The sequence below is a fragment of the Pantherophis guttatus genome, chromosome 4 (assembly GCF_059756535.1).
Source record: "Pantherophis guttatus breed Tessera chromosome 4, ASM5975653v1, whole genome shotgun sequence".
NCBI classification, from domain to species: domain Eukaryota; kingdom Metazoa; phylum Chordata; class Lepidosauria; order Squamata; family Colubridae; genus Pantherophis; species Pantherophis guttatus.
Window position 1 is genome coordinate 24,508,726 of NC_142066.1, and position 20,359 is coordinate 24,529,084.

Consider the following 20,359-nt stretch of genomic DNA (forward strand, 5'->3'; position numbering starts at 1 on the left):
TGATCTTGGATGGCTATGTTGGGCAAACTAAAAGAGCGTCAGCATTCCCAAGATGCTTCAGGATGCTCCTCACTATGGATTGCCTGGCCTTGAGAAAAGCTGGAATTCCTACTGAGCATCTGCAGAGGATTATTCAGAAGAGTCTCATTAGTGGGTTGGAGATTTAGATTAGAACATTCACCCAATTGATCTGGTCCATCCTGGACGACTCAAGAGTCATCATCTCCACCATCAAATCTCTCGCTCCATCTGCAATCATGGCTATACGATGTCAGGTACAGGTGACAAGCCATCAGTCGGTCAGTTCCTATCGCAACCCACAGATCAAAACTCAGATGATTTTGGGGGGGGAAGCAGACTTTACCCTTGCAGAAAATCATTAGGAAGAAAAGAAAAATTCTGCCATCATTACTGTCCCCTACCCAAAGCTCCCCCCACCTCTTTATTTTCAGGGTTCCCTGTAGAGAGAACCCCAACTCTGCTGCTATGAACAATGCCCAATCTGACCACCCATCATTGGGTTTGGTCTCCAGGGCAGAGGGCCACTTCCTGCTTCCTTTGTGGCTGCCATTGATACTGATGTATCCGAGAATGCTGTATAAGGTTACAGCGGCGAGTGAATTGCCTCCCACAATGAGGACACTGAAAGAGGGGTTTTGCTGCGGTTGCTTGCTGATTCGGGTTCTGGTTCTGGCGCAGGTTGTAGTTAAAGTAGAAGCCCCTGAAATGGTGGTGGAAAAGTCCCGTGGCAGAATGGATCTCTTGGTGGTGCGCCAGTGCATGGTGATCCCTAAACCGCTTCCCACACTTGGAGCACTGACACTCTCCACGTTGACAATGTTGGTGCTGGGCCAGTTGGAATGACTTGGCAAAGCTCCTGGGACAACTCACGACTTGGTAGGGCTTGTTTCTGGAGTGGTGCCACTGGTGTCGAGCCATGTCCGATTTGCTAAAGAATGCTTTGCCACAGTCTGGGCATGCAAAGCCTGGCATGATTTGCGGCCAAAGGGATCTTGCCTTCTGCTTTCTGGGAGAGAGACCCTTGACAGTGGCATCACAAATCTTGAGAAGTCTTGGAGACGTTGGCCCGGCGGGCAGGTCAACTTCCATATCCTTTTGTCTCCAAGTTTCCAGCTTCTCCTTTTCATTTGAAAACTCTCCTTTAAAGGGGAAGGGGGGGAACAAGTAGGAATTATATTCAGCCTGGAGCACTGTTCTTTTCCATTGGTTGATACTCTGAAATTCCAGTCAACACAAAACTAGATCCTGCTAGACCTCTACCTTAGCATTCATGTAGTCTTCAACTTAGGACCAGTTGCTTAGCGACCATTCAAACTTACGTCGGACCTACCAAGGGACTACTTACTACTCTTATTTTAAATTCCGAAGGTCACCCCTCCTTGCAATTACATGATTGAACAAGCTGCTTGGCAACCAGGCTGCATTTAAAACTGTTTGCAGGTTCTTGAGGTCATGTGACCTTTGTAAAGGTTCTGACTTCCTCAAAAAACCATATCAGCACACTTTGAAGGAAAGCCAACTCTTTTTCCTCCAAGGTTACAGTTTAGTTAAAACCAGTAATGACCCCTTCCCCATACACTGGCCAATTAGGTTAATTGGCAGGCTTCTCATATATTCCTCTCCTCCTTCCTCCACAGCCCAGGAGATGGCCTTGGTTTCCACAAGAAAGCTTTATGTTGTGTCTAGTAATACATTCCGAACTGTTCTAACAAACCATTAATTTAAAAAAACTAGGCTCCACAATCTATCAATGACTAGTGCCATCTGAGAGCTTAAACAGGAGGAAAAAGCAGACTTTCTCCAATTAACAAATAGTGTGCTCAATTGGATAAATGGCCTAGATATTACCGTACTTTTCGGAGTATAAGACACACTTTTTTCCCCCTAAAAGAGGGTGGAAATGTTGATGCGTCTTATACACCGAATACAGCCATTTTAGTCTCTCAAAACCCCGCTCCGCGCGTCCCATTTTTGCCAAAAATAGGCCCGTAAATATGCAAAAACGGGGCCTGCAGAGGATTTGGGAGGCCTGCAGAGTGCTCCTGGGGGCTGAGGAGGGCAAAAAATGGGACGCGTGGAGGGTTCCTCTCAAACGCACTACAGGCCCCGTTTTTGCGAAAATCAAGCCCATTTTCAGCCTACCAAACCCCCCCATGCATCGCGTTTTTGCCTTCCCCAGCCCCCAGAGGCACTCTGCAGGCCTCCCAAACTCTCTGCACATCCCATTTTTGCGAAAAACAGGCCCGTTTTTCACAAAAACAGGATGTGCAGAGGGTTTGGGAGGCCTGCAGAGTGCTCCTGGGGGCCGGGGAGGGCAAAAACTTTTTTTTTCTTGTTTACCTCTTCGAAATCTTGGTGCGTCTTATACTGCAGTGCGTCTTATAGTTCAAAAAATACCGTAATATATAGAAAACTTATTCTATTCTTATGAATCAATATATTTTAAAATCTAATCTATAACTAAAGGAACATGTTGGCACTCGTGGTTAGGATGGTGGGCTGGAGATTAGCAAGTCCGTGTTTGAGACTTGTGTGATGCCCTGAGATAGGATGAGCTCCCGTCCTTTGCTCCAGCTCCTGATAGGAACATGAAAGGAGCCCCCGACTGTGCGTCTCACAGGCAGCAGTAATGATCCTTTCAACTAATCCTTTCAACTGGAGGCACCTCAGTGACACGAGTGGGATGTGATCTATAACGTATGTTTAACTTCTTGAATTCTTCAAATCTTACCAAACTGATTACATATTTCCATCATACGTGTACCATAGCATTATGTATGCCTTCCATATACTGTATTTTTCGAACTATAAGACGCACTGGAGTATAAGACGCACCAAGCCGATTAAGTGGTTCCGCCCCAGACGTCTAATGGACCCTGAAGGGTTCCAGAAGGAGCTTGGGGAGATACCTGACTCCCTTGTTCACAGTCCGGCTGAGTCCCTGGTGGCTGCCTGGAATAGGGCGGCCTCTGGGGCACTGGACTGGATTGCGCCTTTGCGACCTCTCCATGGCAGTGGATCCAGGAAAGCTCCCTGGTTTACCGAGGAGCTCTGGGAGATAAAGCACCAGAAGAGACGTCAAGAGCCACGCTGGAGGACCAGTAACTCCGAATCTGACCGAACACTCTTAAAAAGCCTTTATTAGGACTTATTTAGTGGCGATAATGGCAGCAAAATGTTCGCATTTTTCCGCACTTATTGCATCTGCTGATTCGCGCCCAGCCACCCTATTTAGGGTGACTTGTTCCCTCCTTAATGTAGGGGGAGTGGAGGAGCCCTTGCAAGGTAGAGCTGAGGAGTTTGTGCAGTCTCTGTTGGATAAAGTCTCTCAGATTCGGATGGACCTGGACTCTGATTGGGCAATTCCGACCGAGATGACAGGGGCAGGTCTTAGTCCTATTGTGTGGGATGAATTTGACCTGTGAGTCCTGAGGAAGTGGACAAGGCTGTAGGAGCGATGAGTTCCTCCACTTGTTTGATGAACCCGTGCCCCTCCTGGCTGGTTTCGGCCAGCAGGGAGGTGACATGAGGCTGGCTCCAGGCTTTAGTTAAGGCGTCCTTGAGGGAGGGGTCCTTCCCGCAACCATTAAAGGAAGTGGTTGTAAGGCCCCTCCTCAAGAAGCCTTCCCTGGATCCAGCAGAATTAAAGAACTTTCGTCCAGTCTCCAACCTACCCTTTGTGGGAAAGGTTGTAGAGAAAGTGGTGGCACTTCAGCTCCTACGATCATTGGATGAAACGGATTATCTAGACCCTTTTCAGTCTGGCTTCAGGCCTGGCTACAGCACGGAAACTGTTTTGGTCATGCTGATGGATGATCTCTGGCGAGCCCGAGATGGGGAGTCATTCCTCTATCTTGGTGCTACTTGACCTCTCAGCAGCTTTCGATACCATTGACCATGGTATCCTTCTAGGACGAGTAAGGGAGTTGGGAGTGGGAGGCACCATGTTACGGTGGTTCTCCTCCTATCTCGCTGGTCGGTCACAGTCAGTGTTGGCAGGAGGACAGAGGTCGACCCCTAGACCCCTCGTTTGCGGGGTGCCTCAGGGCTTGGTCCTCTCTCCCCTCCTATTTAACATCTACATGAAACCGCTGGGTGAGATCATCCGACAATACGGGGTGGGGTATCAGCAATATGCTGATAATACCCAGCTGTATATCTCCACCTCGCGTTAGTTCAGTGAAGCAGTGGAGGTTTCACTGCTGGAGGCTGTGAGGGTCTGGATGGGAGTCAACAGGCTCAGACTTAACCCAGACAAGACCGAGTGGCTGTGGGTAGTTCCTCCTAAAGACTATGTCGACTGTCCATCCTTGGTTCGGGGGGGGGAGAAATTGTCCCCCTCAGAACGAGCTCGCAATTTGGGTGTCCTCCTAGACTCACAGCTAAGATTAGAGCAACATTTGGCAGCTGTAGCTAGGGGGACCTTTGCACAGGTTCGCCTGATGCATCAATTGTGACCCTACTTGGATCAGGAGGCTCTCCTCCCAGTCACTCATGCCCTTGTCACCTCACGGCTAGATTATTGTAACACGCTCTACATGGGGCTACCCTTGAAGAGTGTTCAGAGACTACAGTTGGTCCAGAATGCAGCTGCGCGAGCTGTCGTGGGTGCACCTAGATACACCCACATTACACCAATTCTCCGTGAGCTGCACTGGCTTCCTATTGGTCTCCGGGCACAATTCAAGGTGTTGATTATTACCTTTAAAGCCCTACATGGCTCAGGGCCAGGCTATCTTTGAGACTGCTTTCTACCACATAGCTCCCAGCGACCAGCAAGATCCCACAGAGTTGGTCTCCTCCGGGTCCCGTCAGCTAAACAATGCCGGCTGGCGGGCCCGCGGGGGAGGGCTTCTCTGTGGCTACCCCAGCTCTCTGGAACCAATTACCTCCTGAAATCCGGACTACCCACACCCTATTGGCCTTCCGGAAAGCAGCGAAGACCTGGGTTTTCTGGCAAGCCTGGGGCCGTTGATCTTGCTGTTGCAATCTTGCGAGATCCGGCCATGAATGGTGTGTATGGGTTTTTAATGTTTTTAAAATGTTTTTAAAATGTTTTTTAATAATTTATGTTCTTTGTTGTATTAGTTTTTGCTGTAAGCCGCCCAGAGTCCCTTGGGAGTTGGGCGGCATGGAAATTAAATTAAATTTAATTTAATTTAAAAATTAGATTAGATTAGATTAGATTAGATTAGATTAGATTAAATGTAAAAGGTCTCATGCCCTCATGTAGCTGCTACACATTCCAGTGGGAGTAGGCTTTCCAGGTGTTGAGAAACTCACCTGCTGTTATATATGTTGTTTCACAAGAGAGCCCCATGCCCATTCCTGGCTTTTGGGCACAGAAGTAAATTAAGTCAAGTCAGAAGCAACCTTTTCCTCACCTGTGACTTCTGGAGATGCACCTTCTGAAAGGTTCTGAATTTTATCCATGCACAGTTCATGGTTCTCGTTTCTCCCCATTTTGAAGATAAAATCTGGATTGCTGGTGGGAAATCCTACCAATAAAAAAAGGAAAAGGGGGAGTGGGGGTGGAGAAAAAAAATTTTTTAAGAAGCAAAACGTCTTAAAGGCGATAATCCATGAGAACAATTTACATAAAACTCAAACCTGCCTGGCACGTCAAGTCAGAATGTTTCGACAGCACAAGTTAAACCCAACTTCCGGTTTTCAATGGCAACACCAGCTGTAGGCTCAAATTTATGGTGAAGGAACCAATCAGCAGCTTCTTCCTTAGAACGGGGCACTACCAGGCCTTGGACTGTTCGGAACCGGGCCATGGGAAGTGGCAGGCAAGTGTGCGGCACCCCCACACACGCTTGCCACTTGCACGAGCAGTGGGCTGGCATATGGATTCGTGCTCCATTCGCATGAGTGAATGCTCACCGTTTGTGCAAATGGAGCAGCCCGCACATGAGTGCTATCCCCTTCCCCCCCCTCCCCAAAAAGGTTGGGGAATTCTGCTTTAGAAGGTATCTGGCTATGGTTTGCGGCTCAGTGATCTTACTTATTACTGTGATGGTAAAAGATAGGCTATCATATACCCTATTTCCCAGAAAACAGGAAAATAAGCCCTAGCATGATTTTTCAGGATGCTTGTAATATAAGCCCTATCCCAAAAATAAGCCCCAGTTAAGATCGTCAGCAGACAGAGGCATTTAGTACTGTATTCCCGCCCAAAATAAGACCTAAACAGAAAATAAGCCATAATGCGTTTTGGAGCAAAAATTTACCCGGTCTTATTTTGGGGAAAAAACAGTATTCACCAATCAAATCTCAGAGATTGTATAGCTGCGCTATGCTAACCTAGTAGGAAAGGATAAATAAGTTTCATGGGAGGCTTTATTAAAAGCCTTCCAAACCCAGCCTGGTTAAACCTAATTTACACAGTCTCTCTCTCGTCTTGTCTTCATAATATAGCAGGCCAAAGGTATATACATAAGCTCTGGTTCTGCTTTTGCTCAGGACTGGTCACAAATGGCCAACGCTTTGCAGAATGTTATCTGCATGCTTAATTTGTCGTTAAGCTATTTTATTTAAGTGAACCAGGTTTAGTCCACAAGCATTATATAAGACATAAGTCTCTTTCCGACAGTCCTTCAAAGTAGTCCAGATCAGATAAACAATACTAATACTGTTCTAAGCTTATTGTAAGGTTATAGTAACAGAATCTTGCAAGCGCCTCTTCCTTCCTTAACTTTGCATTCCAGAGAATGTGGAAGGGTCAATTCTAAGAGACTTTCTCCACTTCCATGCCTGCTTTCAGATTTCTCTGGCTGGAGAATTCTGGGAGTTGAAGTCCACACATCTTCAGGTGGTCATAGTTAAGAAACACCAGTGTAGGCTTCAGCCCTTCCTCCTGTCCCTCAGGTTTATTCTCCCATCCCGTTACACTTTCCCAGTCCTGTCCAACTCTCACCCAATGCTCGGACATTCTCATAATTCTCCATCATCACTTTTGTGAATATCTTCCTCTGAGATTCATCTAGAAGTCTCCATTCTTCCTCTGAGAAATACAGGGACACCTCTTCAAAAGTCACCAGAGCCTGAAACCATTCAAATGTTTAATAATTGAGACCCCATCCTGTACAGATAGTCCTCAACTTACAACCAATTGGAGACCGTTCGAAGTTGCAACGGCACTGGGAAAAAAAATGACTTAGGAAAATGACTTTTCACACTTATGACCTTTGCAGCATCCCCAGGGTCACATGATCAAAATTTGGCTACTTGGCAACTGGCTCGTATTTTTATGACAGTTGTAGTGTCCCAGGATCATGTGATCACTTTTTGAAACTTTCTGATAAACTTCAGTCAATGGGAAAACCATTCGCTTATCAACCAGGTTCCTAATTTAACAATTGCACTTAATAATTGTGGCTAGAAAGTCATAAAATAGGGGGAAACTCACTTAACATCTGTGTTGTTTAGCAGTGCAAATTTTGGTCGTAAGTCAAAGACTACCTGTGCTTCCAAGGGAAATTGCTGAGAACATCTCAGGGGCTGCCACAAAGAAGAGGGAATCAAGCTATTCTTCAAAGCACTTGAGGGCAGGACAAGAAGCAATGGATGGAATGACTGAGAATCTCCACAGACATTTAGCAATGGATGGAAACTAATCAAGGAGAGAAGCAATTTAGGAGAAATTTCCTGGCAGTGAGAACAATTATTGGAACAACTTGCCACAAGAAGTTGTAAATGCTCCAACACTGGAGGTTTTTAAGAAGAGATTGGATAACCATTTACCTGAAATGGTATGGGATTTCCTGCCTAAGCAGGGGTTGGACTAGAAGACCTCCAAGGTCCCTTCCAACTCGGTTATACTATTCTATTCTAACATAGAAACAATCAGTTGTTGCAGCTTGTCCTTGATTTACAACAATTGGGACCCAGGTTTTCCATTGCTAAGCAAGTGGGTTGTTAAGAGAGTCGCACTCAATTTTATGATTTTTTTTCAGCCATGGTCGTTAAACAATTCACAGCAGTTGTTAAATGAATCACGTGGTCATTAAGTGAATCTGGCTTCCTCCATTGATTTTGCTTGTCAGAAGCCAGCTGGGACAAGGTCACAAATGGTGGTTACATAAGCCCAAGATGTTTTCATGTATTATGTCAACCATCATAAATACATGCCAGCTCCCCAGCGTCCAAACTTCAAACATGTTACTGTTTGGATCATACAACGGTCATAAACATAAGGATTGATCTAAGCCCCTTTTTTCAGTGCTGTTGAAACTTTGAGCAGTCACTAAACAAATTTAGTCACAGACATGTTATATGATTCTTTGAGAAGGCAGAAACTACTACATTCTAAATGCCAAAGATATGTTTTAAATCTTGCATTCAAATTAAGGAATAGCATATATATATTATTCATACTAAAACAGAATCACTAAATCATGCACATTTCCTCAAAACATTTAAATGACAAAAAAATAGGAATATTGATAGAAGTCCAAAGAATACATATTAATCCATTATAGTCCTGCAGCATGAGAAAGGGAGAAAAAACCTTTAATTTTAAAGCAATGTCATTTGTTTATGAATATATAAAACCATCTCAGTGAAGGCTACTGCAAGCATCAATGCACCCATTTGTTATATCAACTTATTGGTATTTACTGTTTTTACAAATAGCTCAAGGCAATGAATTTATCCAACATGCCTTCCTCCTCCTATTTTCCACACAACATCAACCTTGCCAGGTGAGTGGCTACTCATCCTTATTTCAAGAATGAATTGTTAGAAATAGGATGGTTTGCCACAAAATGGTTTTTGTCTCCTGCTTAGGCAAGGGGGTTGAGCTAGATGACCTACAAGGACCCCTTTCAAATCTGTTAATCTGTTAAAAAGATGAATGCGTTCTCAAAGGGACATCATTGGGGAACACTGAAGAATTCCAAGGAGTCAGGTGACTCAAATGATCCCAATAGCAATCCAAGCCATCCTATATAAATGTCTGCTTCTCCAGAATTCCTCAGTCTGAAAAATTGAAGACCTGATCTTCGGTCTTTGGGAATTCTCTTTCCTCATGGACAGATTGTTTTTCAACCTCAAATAGTGATTCTAACACCATTGCTATTGAGCGCTGAGTGGTTCAATATTAAAACACTATGCCTCACAGCCAATAGCCTTTAAGAACCCTCACCTTTTTCCCATATCTTTCAAGCAAAGAAAGTCCTGTCAGAAAGTTTTCCACCAATTCGACAGCCTGCCCACAACTTTCCGGATGCTGCTGCCATACCCAATTCTGTATTTCTTTGGGCAAGGTAGCCAAAAATTGTTCCAGGACCAGCAGTTCTAGAATCTGTTCCTTACTACGTCTCTCTGGTTTCAACCAATGGTGGCAAAGATCCAGTAGTTGACTGTAAGCTTTTCGAGGTCCCTCACATTCTGGGTAACGGTACCAGCGGAAACTCTGGCGGGCACGCTCCATGGCAATGCCTCCTTCTTTCAAGATGCCTGTGTCTTCTTTTTCTTCCTCATCTCCCTTGTCTCCAGCTATGAGATTATTATAAACTGCCTCTTCAGGTTCTCCTACTCTGTCAGGTTCTGTTAAATGGATCATCCCTTCTTCAGAATTTCTTGGTTTGTTTTGGGAAATCATATTGGCCTGGTGATTGCCCCGTAAGGTGTCCTTGGATCCTTTTGCTTTCTGAATATAGTCCTCACAGATCTTAGCCATCTCCATCTTGGTGACTTCAGTCTGAGTGGCCTTTTCAACTTTGGAGACGCCTCTGTCTTTAACAGGTTTTGTGAAGGTTTTAGTCTTCCCTCCATCTATGACCACAAATGGGGCCTTGTCTTGTAATTCAGGCACAGTGCAAATCTTGATATCATCTCTGCGCTCAATCCTAGATTCTGGTGAGGACTTTCCTTGGACTTCAATTTCTTCTTCAATAGTAATCACACAATCCATTCCAGCCATTCCTTCAGTATTGGCCTCCTTCTCTTTAAAGGAGTCAGGAGAATTGTCAGAGGAAACCACACAAATCTGAATGTCGTCCAGCGTTGTCTTAGGAGGTGTTGCATCTGTCTGTTTGTGCTGTGGAGTTGGTAGGAGGACCTGCTGCCAGACTTCCCAGTATTGGGGCTTCACAGCTGTTCTATTTAGATCTATGTGGTCTTTCCAGGATGGTGAGCAATTTAGAAATTCCTTAATCGTCCCAACAGGAGGTGAACGCTTCTCCATTTCCACTTTAATTTAGACTTCTAGTTTTGGAAATGCGGAGAAAAAAAGCAACCAGCTTAGAATCTACTAAGAAGTCAGATTCCTCGAGAAGCAGTCGTTGTCAACTCTTGCTGATTTTTTGGAATTTAGTTTATGTTCTCCCCATCAATAGACATCCTTCAGAAAAGAGATAAAGAGGATTCTTCCAGCCAGCTGAAGGGGGAGAAAAAAATAAAATATGTCTGGTCAAAAAACATTGGCAATTGTGAAAAAAAATACAGGCAGTCCTCAACTTACAACAGCAACTGGGCCGGAATTTCTGTTGCTAAACAATGCAGTCATAGAGCAAGACAGGGAAGAGTTTTAAATCCCAGGGAAGGAGCAAGACAATGTGACAGAATGCATGAGAGGCATAGTGCAGATTGGGGAGGGGTGAGAGGGTTCGAGTGGAGTGGACAAAAGATGCAATCCAGATCTGGGAGGGGGTGCATGAGAGGCATGACAAAGGATAGGAAGAGTGTGAGGGATGTACAAGAGGTGCAGGAAAGGTTTGGAAGGATGCATGAGAAATGCGATGTGTCGGGAAAGGTGCGAGGAAATGTGCAAGAGGGTGTGACGCTGGTCAGGATGGTTGTGCGTCGGCCACACAGGGTTGCACAGATCAGAAAGGTGCATGAAAGGAGTGGCATGGCTCAGGAGGAATACACAAGGGGCATGGAAGAAGCATGATGCGAGTCAGCAAGGATGCATGAAAATGCAAGGGAGTCCATGAGAGGAGCATGAACGAGACTGCATGGAGGTGCACAAGAGGCACGAAGCAGGTTGAAAAGGTGCCATGAAAAGCTGGGGGTGGGGTGAAAAACACAACTCAGCAGTCCCCAAACCTCTGGTTCCGTGGAGAGGTTTTTCCACGCACCAGTGGGGGCAAGGTTCCATGTGCTGCCTGCATCCCACAGATGGGTCTTCACTTGTTTGCCCACACCATTTTCTAGTAATCTGCGGACCGGTGGTAGCTCATGGACCAGGTGCTGGGTACCCCTGCACTAGCTGTAAAGAGCTGTGGTGGCAAAATGGTTAGAATGCAGTACTGCAAGCTAACTCTGCTCCCATTGCCAGGAGTTCAATTCATTTGATCCTGGCCAGTTCAAGATTGACTCAGCCTTCCATTTTTCCAAGGTTGGTAAAATGAGGACTCAGATGGTTGGGGGGAAATATGCTGACTCTATAAAACAGCTTAGAGAATGCTGTAAAGCACTGTGAAGCAGTATATAAATCTAAGCACTATTGCTATCACAAGCAAGGATCTGGGAGTGCCAGTGTAAATACAAAGGGGCTGAAGGAGGGTGTGCAGGTGGGGAAACCTATCCCAGCCAACTTGCAACCTCCCCTGACAGCTTCCCTATTAATTTTCTACAGAAGGTTACAACTGGTGAGCATGCAATCACAGAGAACTGTTACTACTTGTAAGCATGAACCAGTTGTCCAGTTCCTAGAACAAAGTCATGGAATCAGAGTTGCTGGGACAGCCAGAACTCCAAAGACCAGCCATAACCATCATTTGTTCAGCACTGTAGTGTAACTTCAAATAGTTTACTGAATGAATGGTCTTGGGTCAAGGACTACCTGTAGCGCAAGGGTCCCCCACCCCCGGTCCATGGACTGTCATCAGGCCATGCAAACAAGTGAAATCCCATCCACAGGATGCAAGCAGCATGCGAAACCACGGCCCCTCTGGTCCACGGAAAAAAACTCTCTCCATGGAACTGCTCCCTGGTGCCCAATAGGTTGGGGGCCACTCAGGGGTGAAATCTACTTACCTTCCTTACCGATTCAGAAGTGCATGTACTGTGTGTGCATGCTCGCTTCGCTTGCACGTGTGCATTACAGGTGCACACAGACTTTCTGCACATGTGCAGAAGGTAAAATAACACATTACTTCCTGGTTACAACCAGGAAGTAATGACACCCAGCTGGGTGGGCGGAGCTATGCTCCACCATCGCTACCGAATCGCCGAACCACCAGCCAAGATCGCTGCCGGATCGGGAGATCCAGTCCAATCCGGGAGCACTTCAACCCTGGGGCCACTGCTGTAGAGCATTTTCAGGAAAGAAGCCACAAGACATCCAACAGCACAGAACCAGATACTACAGGGACCTGGAGCATCCTAATTGTCACTAGTATTCTGCTCAGAGATGCTGATGGGGTATGGTAAAAATATCAAGATGCTGGCCATGACCCTACAGTTAAAACCCTGCCCTAGGTTTCATGCGTTACTCTTGTAACACATTAAAGAAAGCGGGGCTTCAACAGCACAGTTGCGACTACCATTTTGCCTCTTTTGGCTTCTTGCAGAGGCTTCTGCTTTAAAACTAAATTTACTGTCCACCTTGAGACAACTTTTCTTTTTTCCCAACAGAAAAGCCAGGATGTTCAAGCCACTTGTGAGCAAAGGTCTGTGCTTGGTGAGATGGGATGTGCAATTGAAGGATATGTGGGGTATTATATACATACATACATACATACATACATACATACATACATACATACATACATATATAATCTCCCTTAAGTCTCACAACAGACAGCAAAATGCTGGTTTGATGTCTGATAAAGCCTAGAAACTAGTGAATGAGATTTCACTGAACTATGGCTGTATAAAGATCTTGATTTACGTAGGAAAAACCTGGCTGAGAGAAAAATACACATAAAGACCTACGAAAAGAGAATAAAATAAATGTATGTATGTATGTATGTATGTATGTATGTATGTATGTATGTATGTATGTACAGTGTGTGTGTGTGTGTGTGTGTGTGTGTGTGTGTGTGTGTGTGTATAGCAATACAGGTAGTCATCGACTTACAGCCACAATTGAGCCTAAATGTCCTGCTGCTAAGAGAGACAGTGGTTAAGTGAGTTGGGCCCTAATTTTACCATCTTTTTTGTGCCACAGTTGTTAAGATGCAATTGTTAAATGAATCATGCCGTTGTTAAGTCAACCTGGCTTTCCCTGTTGATTGTCAGAAACCAGCTGAGGAGGTTATAAATAGAGATCATGTGACCTCGGGACAGTGCAACTGTCATAAATACGTGCCAGTTGCTGAGGGCCCAAATTTTGATCACGTGATCATGGGGATGTTACAACGGCCATAAGTGTGAAAAAGTGGTCATAAGTCACTTTTTTCAGGAGTGGTTGTAACTGCAAACAGTCATTAAACGATTGATTGTAGCGATAAAGAGGAATATTTCTAGCTCAGGGTTGAAATGAGAGGTTCTTGGTGCTGTCTGAGCTTGCTATTAGCCCCGGAGGCCATCTTTTACTTTCGATCTTCAAGGCTGCCAAACTTAGTGCTGTGAGAAACTGGGAGGGGGGATTGCATGGAGGGGTTGAGATATATAGCCATAACAACATTCCTTTCTCTGAAAGTCAAGGACGATTCAGCCTGCATCTGGAATGGGCTGACGTGGAGGCATCTCCAGTTGGGACGGTGGAGATGCCTCCATATTTTTATTTTTATTTTATTTTATTATTCGAATTTCTATACCGCCCTTCTCCTTTCGGACTCAGGGCGGTGAACAGCCAAAATAAAAACATTTATACATAAATACGATTAAAAATAGATTTAAAATAATTAAATTTGGCCCATAGTTTAAAATTTATCAATTTAAAATCCATATCAAAATTTAAAACCAACCATAAAATCATAAAATCAAGAGAGACCGGCTAACTGAAAGAGATGAGTTTTTAGGGCCCGACGAAAGGTCCGGAGGTCGGAGATCACTCGTATCTCTGGGGGTAGATTGTTCCAAAGGGTAGGTGCCACCACAGAGAAGGCTCTCCTCCTGGGGGTCGCCAGCCGGCATTGTCTAGCCGACGGCACCCTGAGGAGGCCCTCTCTGTGGGAGCGAACTGGCCGGTGGGAGGCTATTGGTGGCAGGAGGCGGTCCTGTAAGTACCCTGGCCCTAAGCCATGGAGCGCTTTAAAGGTGATCACCAACACCTTGAAGCGCACCCGGAAGTCCACCGGAAGCCAATGCAGCTCGCGCAGGAGAGGAGTCACATGGGAGCGCCCAGTCGCTCCCATAATCCCCCGCGCAGCCGCATTCTGCACCAGTTGGAGCCTCCGGGTGTACCCCAAGGGGAGCCCCATGTAGAGAGCGTTACAATAGTCCAGACGAGAAGTGACGAGTGCTTGAGTGACTGTGCGTAGGGAGTCCCGATCCAGAAAGGGGCGCAACTGGCGTATCAGGCGAACCTGATAAAAAGCCCCCCTGGCCACGGCCGTCATATGCCCTTCTAAGGACAGCCGTGCATCCAGGAGGACGCCCAAATTGCGGGCCCTTTCCGTGGGGGCCAATGATTCACCCCCAATAACCAGCGATGGCGTCAGCTGGCTATACCGGGACGCCGGCAGCCACAGCCACTCGGTCTTGGAAGGGTTGAGTCGAAGCCTGTTTCTCCCCATCCAGACCCGCACGGCCTCCAGGCACTGGGACATCACTTCCAAGGCATCGTTGGGATGGTCTGGGGTGGAGATGTACAGCTGAGTATCATCAGCGTACTGATGGAACTCCACCCCAAAACCACGGATGACCCCAGCGGCTTCACATAAATGTTGAACAGGAGGGGCGAGAGGACCGACCCTTGTGGCACCCCACAAACAAGGCGCCTCGGGGTCGACCGCTGCCCCCCTGTCAACACGGATTGCGACCGGTCGGAGAGATAGGAGGAGAACCACCGCAAAACGGTGCCCCCCACTCCCAGTCCCTCCAGCCGGCGCAACATGATACCATGGTCGATGGACACATGAGTGCAGGGGAAGGGACTTTGGCTTCTTTCGGGTTTTCCCAGATGTGCCAATATGACATCTCTAATAAAAATGTTCCTCAAAACTTTGAGGAACTTCTAGCCTCAGAGTCCTCTTTCGTTGGGGGTGTTACTTGAAACCCTGACACTTGCCTGTTTTCTTGCAGACGTTACATTACCCAACATGGTACCCTTGGTGGCGCAGCTGACTAAGTGCTGTTAAAGTAGCACCAGCTGCCTGCAATTACTGCAAGTTCAAATCTCACCAGGCTCAAGGTTGACTTAGCCTTCCATCCTTTCGAGGTAGATAAAATGAGGACTCAGATTGTGAGGGGCAATAAGATGACTTTGTATTAAAAAAAAAAAAAAAAAGAACACCGCTTTGGGGGGGGGGGGCAAAAGCCCTACTAAGCAGATATATACAAAAGTATGAAGGCTATTGTTTAACACATTGTAAGCCGCCCTGAGTCTCCAGAGAAGGGCTGCATATAAACCGAACCAATAAATAAATAAATAAAACATCATCAGTGCTAGTGAAGAGTAGTGTTTGCTGTGAGCTTATATTCTGGTAACTTGCCTTTCTATGTGGGTGGGTGGGGGTGATCTTGGAGATTCTTTGATTGGACTATTTATTGATGGCTCTTTGGCAGTTCGTTGATCAAGAAACTGCCAAAGAGCCATCAGTAAACACCCCAATCTAAGAGATTCTGCAAGAAAACAAGCAAGCTCAGAGAACACCAAGAACATATACACACACCAATTGGTTGTAGGTTAAAGACTTCCTGTAGCAACTACCTATATCTGCCCCTCTCTGGAATGTACTACCTCTTCCATGAGAAGCTCCAGTGGTACTACCCCCCCCCCTTCTCTGTCCCCTGCACATTCCATCACACTTGATTTTTCAATGGGTGTGGTCTCCAAAGTAGGAAGATGTGGCCTCAGATTTTAGGCTTCATTATCAGCATTTTAAAAGGTGATTTTACCACTTTTAATATCCTACTCTGGCCCTCTTTTTTATCTTTTAAGAAAGCATGATTTATTTATTTATTGGTTTGATATGCCGCCCTTCTCCGGAGACTCAGGGCAGCTTACAATGCATTAAGCAATAGCCTTCATACTTTCGTATATACCTGCTTAGTAGGGCTTTCGGGGGCCCCTAAGCAGTGTTCTTTTTACACAAAGTCAGCTTATTGCCCCCACAATCCGAGTCCTCATTTTACCTACCTCGAAAGGATGGAAGGCTGAGTCAACCTTGAGCCTGGTGAGATTTGAACTTGCAGTAATTGCAGGCAGCTGGCAGCACTTTAACAGCACTTTAACCGCTGCATCACCAAGGCTCTTATGATTCCCCCTTTCTTATGATTCCCCCTTTCTTAGCCAGGGCCATTTCTGATGTGTGAGACCTGGCTTTTTCAGCAACTACAGATAGAGAGCTATTGTCCTGAATAATAAAAGATTTAGCTCCACTTCATAATAACAGAATAAGAGAGTTGGAAGGGACCTTGTAGGTCATCTAGTCCAACCCCTCACACACCCAAGCAGGAGACCCTACACCATTCCTGACAGATGGCAGTCCAGCCTCTTCTTGAAAGCTTCCACTGGTGAAGCTCCCACAACTTCTGAATACACTTGCAAAGTGCAAAAAAGGCGCAAACCTAACTGGGAAAGAGTATCATCGTAAACCATACATTGGTCACTTGTGGAATGTTATGTAAAAATCCTTTTTTTTCTATTGTTCAAACTTCACAAGCGATCAACGTATTTTAACTGATCTTTTATTTACAAAATGATCAAAGAACCGTGGTAGTGCAATGGTTAAGAGTGCAGTACTGCAGGCTACTTCTGCTGACTGCCAGCTGACAGCAATTTGGCAGTTTAAATCTCACCAGGCTCAAGGTTGACTCAAGATTTAACAGAGTTGGAAGAGACCTTTGCAGGTTATCTAGTCCAACCCCCTGCCCAGCCTTCCATCCTTCCGAGGTCAGTAAAATGAGGACCCAGATTGTTGTCGGGGGCAATATGCTGACTCTGTAAACCGCTGTAAAAAGCACTGTGAGGTATATAAGTCTAAGTGCTATTGCTATTTACGGACTATCACACGTACTAAACACATGTAATAAAAGTTAAAAAGCCTTGAATCAGCCTCTTTTTAACAGCCTTCTGATCTCGAAACCAAGAGACCCATCTCCACTCAAAAAAAATGCAATGTTTCCTTAAAGGCAATAGATCACTGACAGGTGTGAATCTGGCATTGGAGCCAATCAACATTTAAAAGCCTTGGGAATTTAGCACCTCTGCCTGGTCAGGAAGATCTTTCCTGATGAGGGAGATAACAGACAAAATATTTTCTAAGTTCCTAAGACCATAAAAGTATATCACACCTGTATTTCCTGTTTCTCGGTGACCATAAAACTTATATATCACACTCTTGTGATGTCATGTCTTACACAAAGAGTTCTAAATGATACAAAAACCCCACTGAATGCCAGTCTGGGGTCAGCTGCCCCCAAAAGCAAACCTTGTGTTGTTTTTGGAATAATAAATCTTTTTTCAAAAAGCAGCCAGCCTCCGCATCTTGATTGCTTCCGAGGTCAGAAGGAATCCAGGGAAGTTCTCCCAACAGATCCATCATTTGTTTCTGTACCCTACGAAAAGATTTGGGGGTGTACCCCACCCCCAATTAATCAATACTTTTTGTGTCAGCTGCCACTTTATGTGGTTCGTTGCTAGGTGGTGACAAACTGCCATGAATTGTGCGGAGAGGGAATTGTTTGGGAAAATGAAAATTCTGCCTCATGGTCACCCAGCTGGAAGTGGGGAGCTGCATCTTGCCTGAATCTGATTGCTTACACTGGGATGGACAAAGAGAGAGAGAGTTAAGGGAGGGAAAAGTAGAACTTAGGAATTTTGGTGTATGGTTCTCAGTTCTGGCTTTGCAATATAGGTAGTCCTGGACTTAACAACAGTTTATTTAGTGACCATTCAAAATTACAGTGTCATTGAAAAAAGTGGCATATGACCATTTTTCATAATGTGATTTACATTCAGATGCTTGACAACTGCCTCATATTTATGATGGTTGCAGCGGCCTGGGGCCATGTGATCACCTTTTGCGACCTTCTGACAAGCAAAGTCAAGGGGGAAGCCAGATTTACTTAACAACAGCGTTATTCGTTTAACAACTGCAGTGGTTCACTTAACAAACGGGGCAAAAAAAAGTCATAAAATGGGGCAAAACTTACTTAACAAATTTCTCACTTAACATAAAATTTGGGCTCAATTGTGGTCTTAAGTCGAGGACTACTGTACCGCAATACACTCGGCCTCTAATAAACTATACCTTTCTCAACAAACTGGGGAAAAAATCCCCAAATAAGGATCATGTAAGACCGTGTAATCTTTGTGTAGGAATACTCAGATCTAGCTTTACTTTTGCTGCACCCACTTAACTTTAGTAAAATGGAGCCTAATGGAGTCAAGAATCTTTCTTTCCTAAATATCTATGTCTGAGATTAAGTTAGATTGAGTATTCCCATGTAAAAGTTACACATTTTCCTCTTTCCCTGGCCTTCCACCAATTATCAGCGTCCAACAGTATTCCTTTTCAAAGTTTTGGGAACAGCTTTGATGTTCGGCGCTTATTGATGTAGTTTCTCATTCTATTCCCAAACTGTGTCCTTGGCTTATTCCAGTTTTACACCTCTGGTCACCTTGTCTCCTCCAACACACACACACACACACACACACACACCCATTTGTCTACTCATTCCCATTCCTGACCTTTGCTTCCCCCAAATTCCTCCCCCCTCCCTTTTTATGGCAGGATGCCAGTGAAGTGAAAGAAGCTGTAGATGGCAGACCTGACAGATCCTTTCTATTTAGAGGTTTAAGTTGTGGCAGGTCCGACATTTTTCTTTGCCAGAGGGTTGCTTAGTGACTCGTACTACCAGGTGGGCAAAGAAGTAAATATATCTATATATCTATATATCTAGATAGATAGATAGATAGATAGATAGATAGATAGATAGATAGATAGATAGATATATCTCAAATTCAGGAATCGAGTTCTTATCAGCTCCACACGGGGTGGTCTAATTTGAAGGCAACAAAGGAACCAGACCCCTCCCCCCCAAAAAATGGGTCAACTCCAGAGAAAAACTAAATTTAGTAGCAGAGGAGAAAATGCACATGACATCGGAAATCCCGACCTTAGCAACTGCTTTCACGGGAAAAGGAGGAGTCTAAGTTAAGATTCACACAGAGAAACGCATACATACACAAACACAAATACACATATACCCTTAGCGTAACCTCAATCAATCAGAATAGACCTGGAAGGGACCTTGGAGGTCCTCTAGTCCAACCCCCTGCTCCAGCAGGAAATCCTATACCGTTTCAGACAAGCGGGGCTGTCCAGTCCCTTCTTTAAAAAAAAAAAAAAAAAAAAACCTTCAGTGATGAAGGATCTCAATGGTCAGTTTCCCCGTATTGCTTGTTTGCACCCCCTGCGACAATGACGGGGGAGACGGGACGGTAGGAAGAGGCTGGATTCCCGATCCAACCTGAGTGGGGAAAAGGGCGCAACGTCGTGAGCTACACAAGACAGGCGGGGAACGAAATTGAGCAGGCGCCGCCGTTTCTTCTCCATTGGAGGAAAGGCGAGCCGGCGGGAAAGACGTCCCGGTTCCTCCGTTTTTTCCCCCCCTCCCGGATACCGGCACGGCTGGACGGGTTGCAAGCTTGGGATCCCGCGCGGGCAACGACCCGGCCACGCGCGATGAAAGGGAACCCTTGGCAGGGATGCCTCTTTTCGCTCCCGGGAATTAATTCTCTTTTTTTTTTTTGCACCAGGAGGCTCGCGCTGGCGGCGGCTTGCCTGCCGCGCGAGCCCCTGCGTTCCCTCCCGCGCTCTCTCGTGGGGCTGGGTGGGAATGAGTTGCGCCAAGAGGAAAACCGGAGTTACTCACCTCCCCTCCGCCTTGGAAGACGGGAGACAGTTTGGGAGCCGGTGGGTCATGCCAAAGCTCTCTCTCCTTTGCCTGCGTCGGGAAGAGTAAAGTGGGGGGAGCCTGCAGAAAGGGAACTCCCCACCCCCGTCCCAGGAAATGCGCAATGGCCCCCTTCGGATAAGACGCCGCCTGCCCTCCCCTTCCGTCTTGCTTGCACGTGGGAACGGGAGGGAGGGGAGGGGAAGGTTAACTATTCCTGCGCTGTTTTGCTTTGCGAAATCGGGAGACGAATCCGCCAAGGGTCATTTTTTTTTTTCTGCAAACACCCCCACCAGCCCATCGCTTCGCAGTTTTTGAGCGCTTCCTAAATTGCCGCTCCAAGCGTGCAGTTTCTGGGATCCGCAATTCCAAC

The 20,359-nt window shown here is 45.8% G+C and overlaps 1 protein-coding gene across 1 annotated transcript in view; it reads right to left on the bottom strand.

Moving 5' to 3' along the window:
- Nucleotides 1-20,144, bottom strand: part of ZNF629 (zinc finger protein 629) — a 46,366-nt gene extending 26,222 nt beyond the window's left edge. The window contains exons 1-5 of the mRNA XM_087893546.1: nt 19,966-20,144; nt 9,170-10,405; nt 6,941-7,067; nt 5,406-5,519; nt 517-1,160 (exon numbers count right to left, since the gene is read on the bottom strand). Of these exons, the coding sequence (XP_087749672.1) occupies nt 517-1,160; nt 5,406-5,519; nt 6,941-7,067; nt 9,170-10,213 (1,929 nt within the window). The 5' untranslated portion in view covers nt 10,214-10,405; nt 19,966-20,144. The remainder of the gene's footprint in view (nt 1-516; nt 1,161-5,405; nt 5,520-6,940; nt 7,068-9,169; nt 10,406-19,965) is intronic.
- Nucleotides 20,145-20,359: the final 215 nt, after the last annotated feature.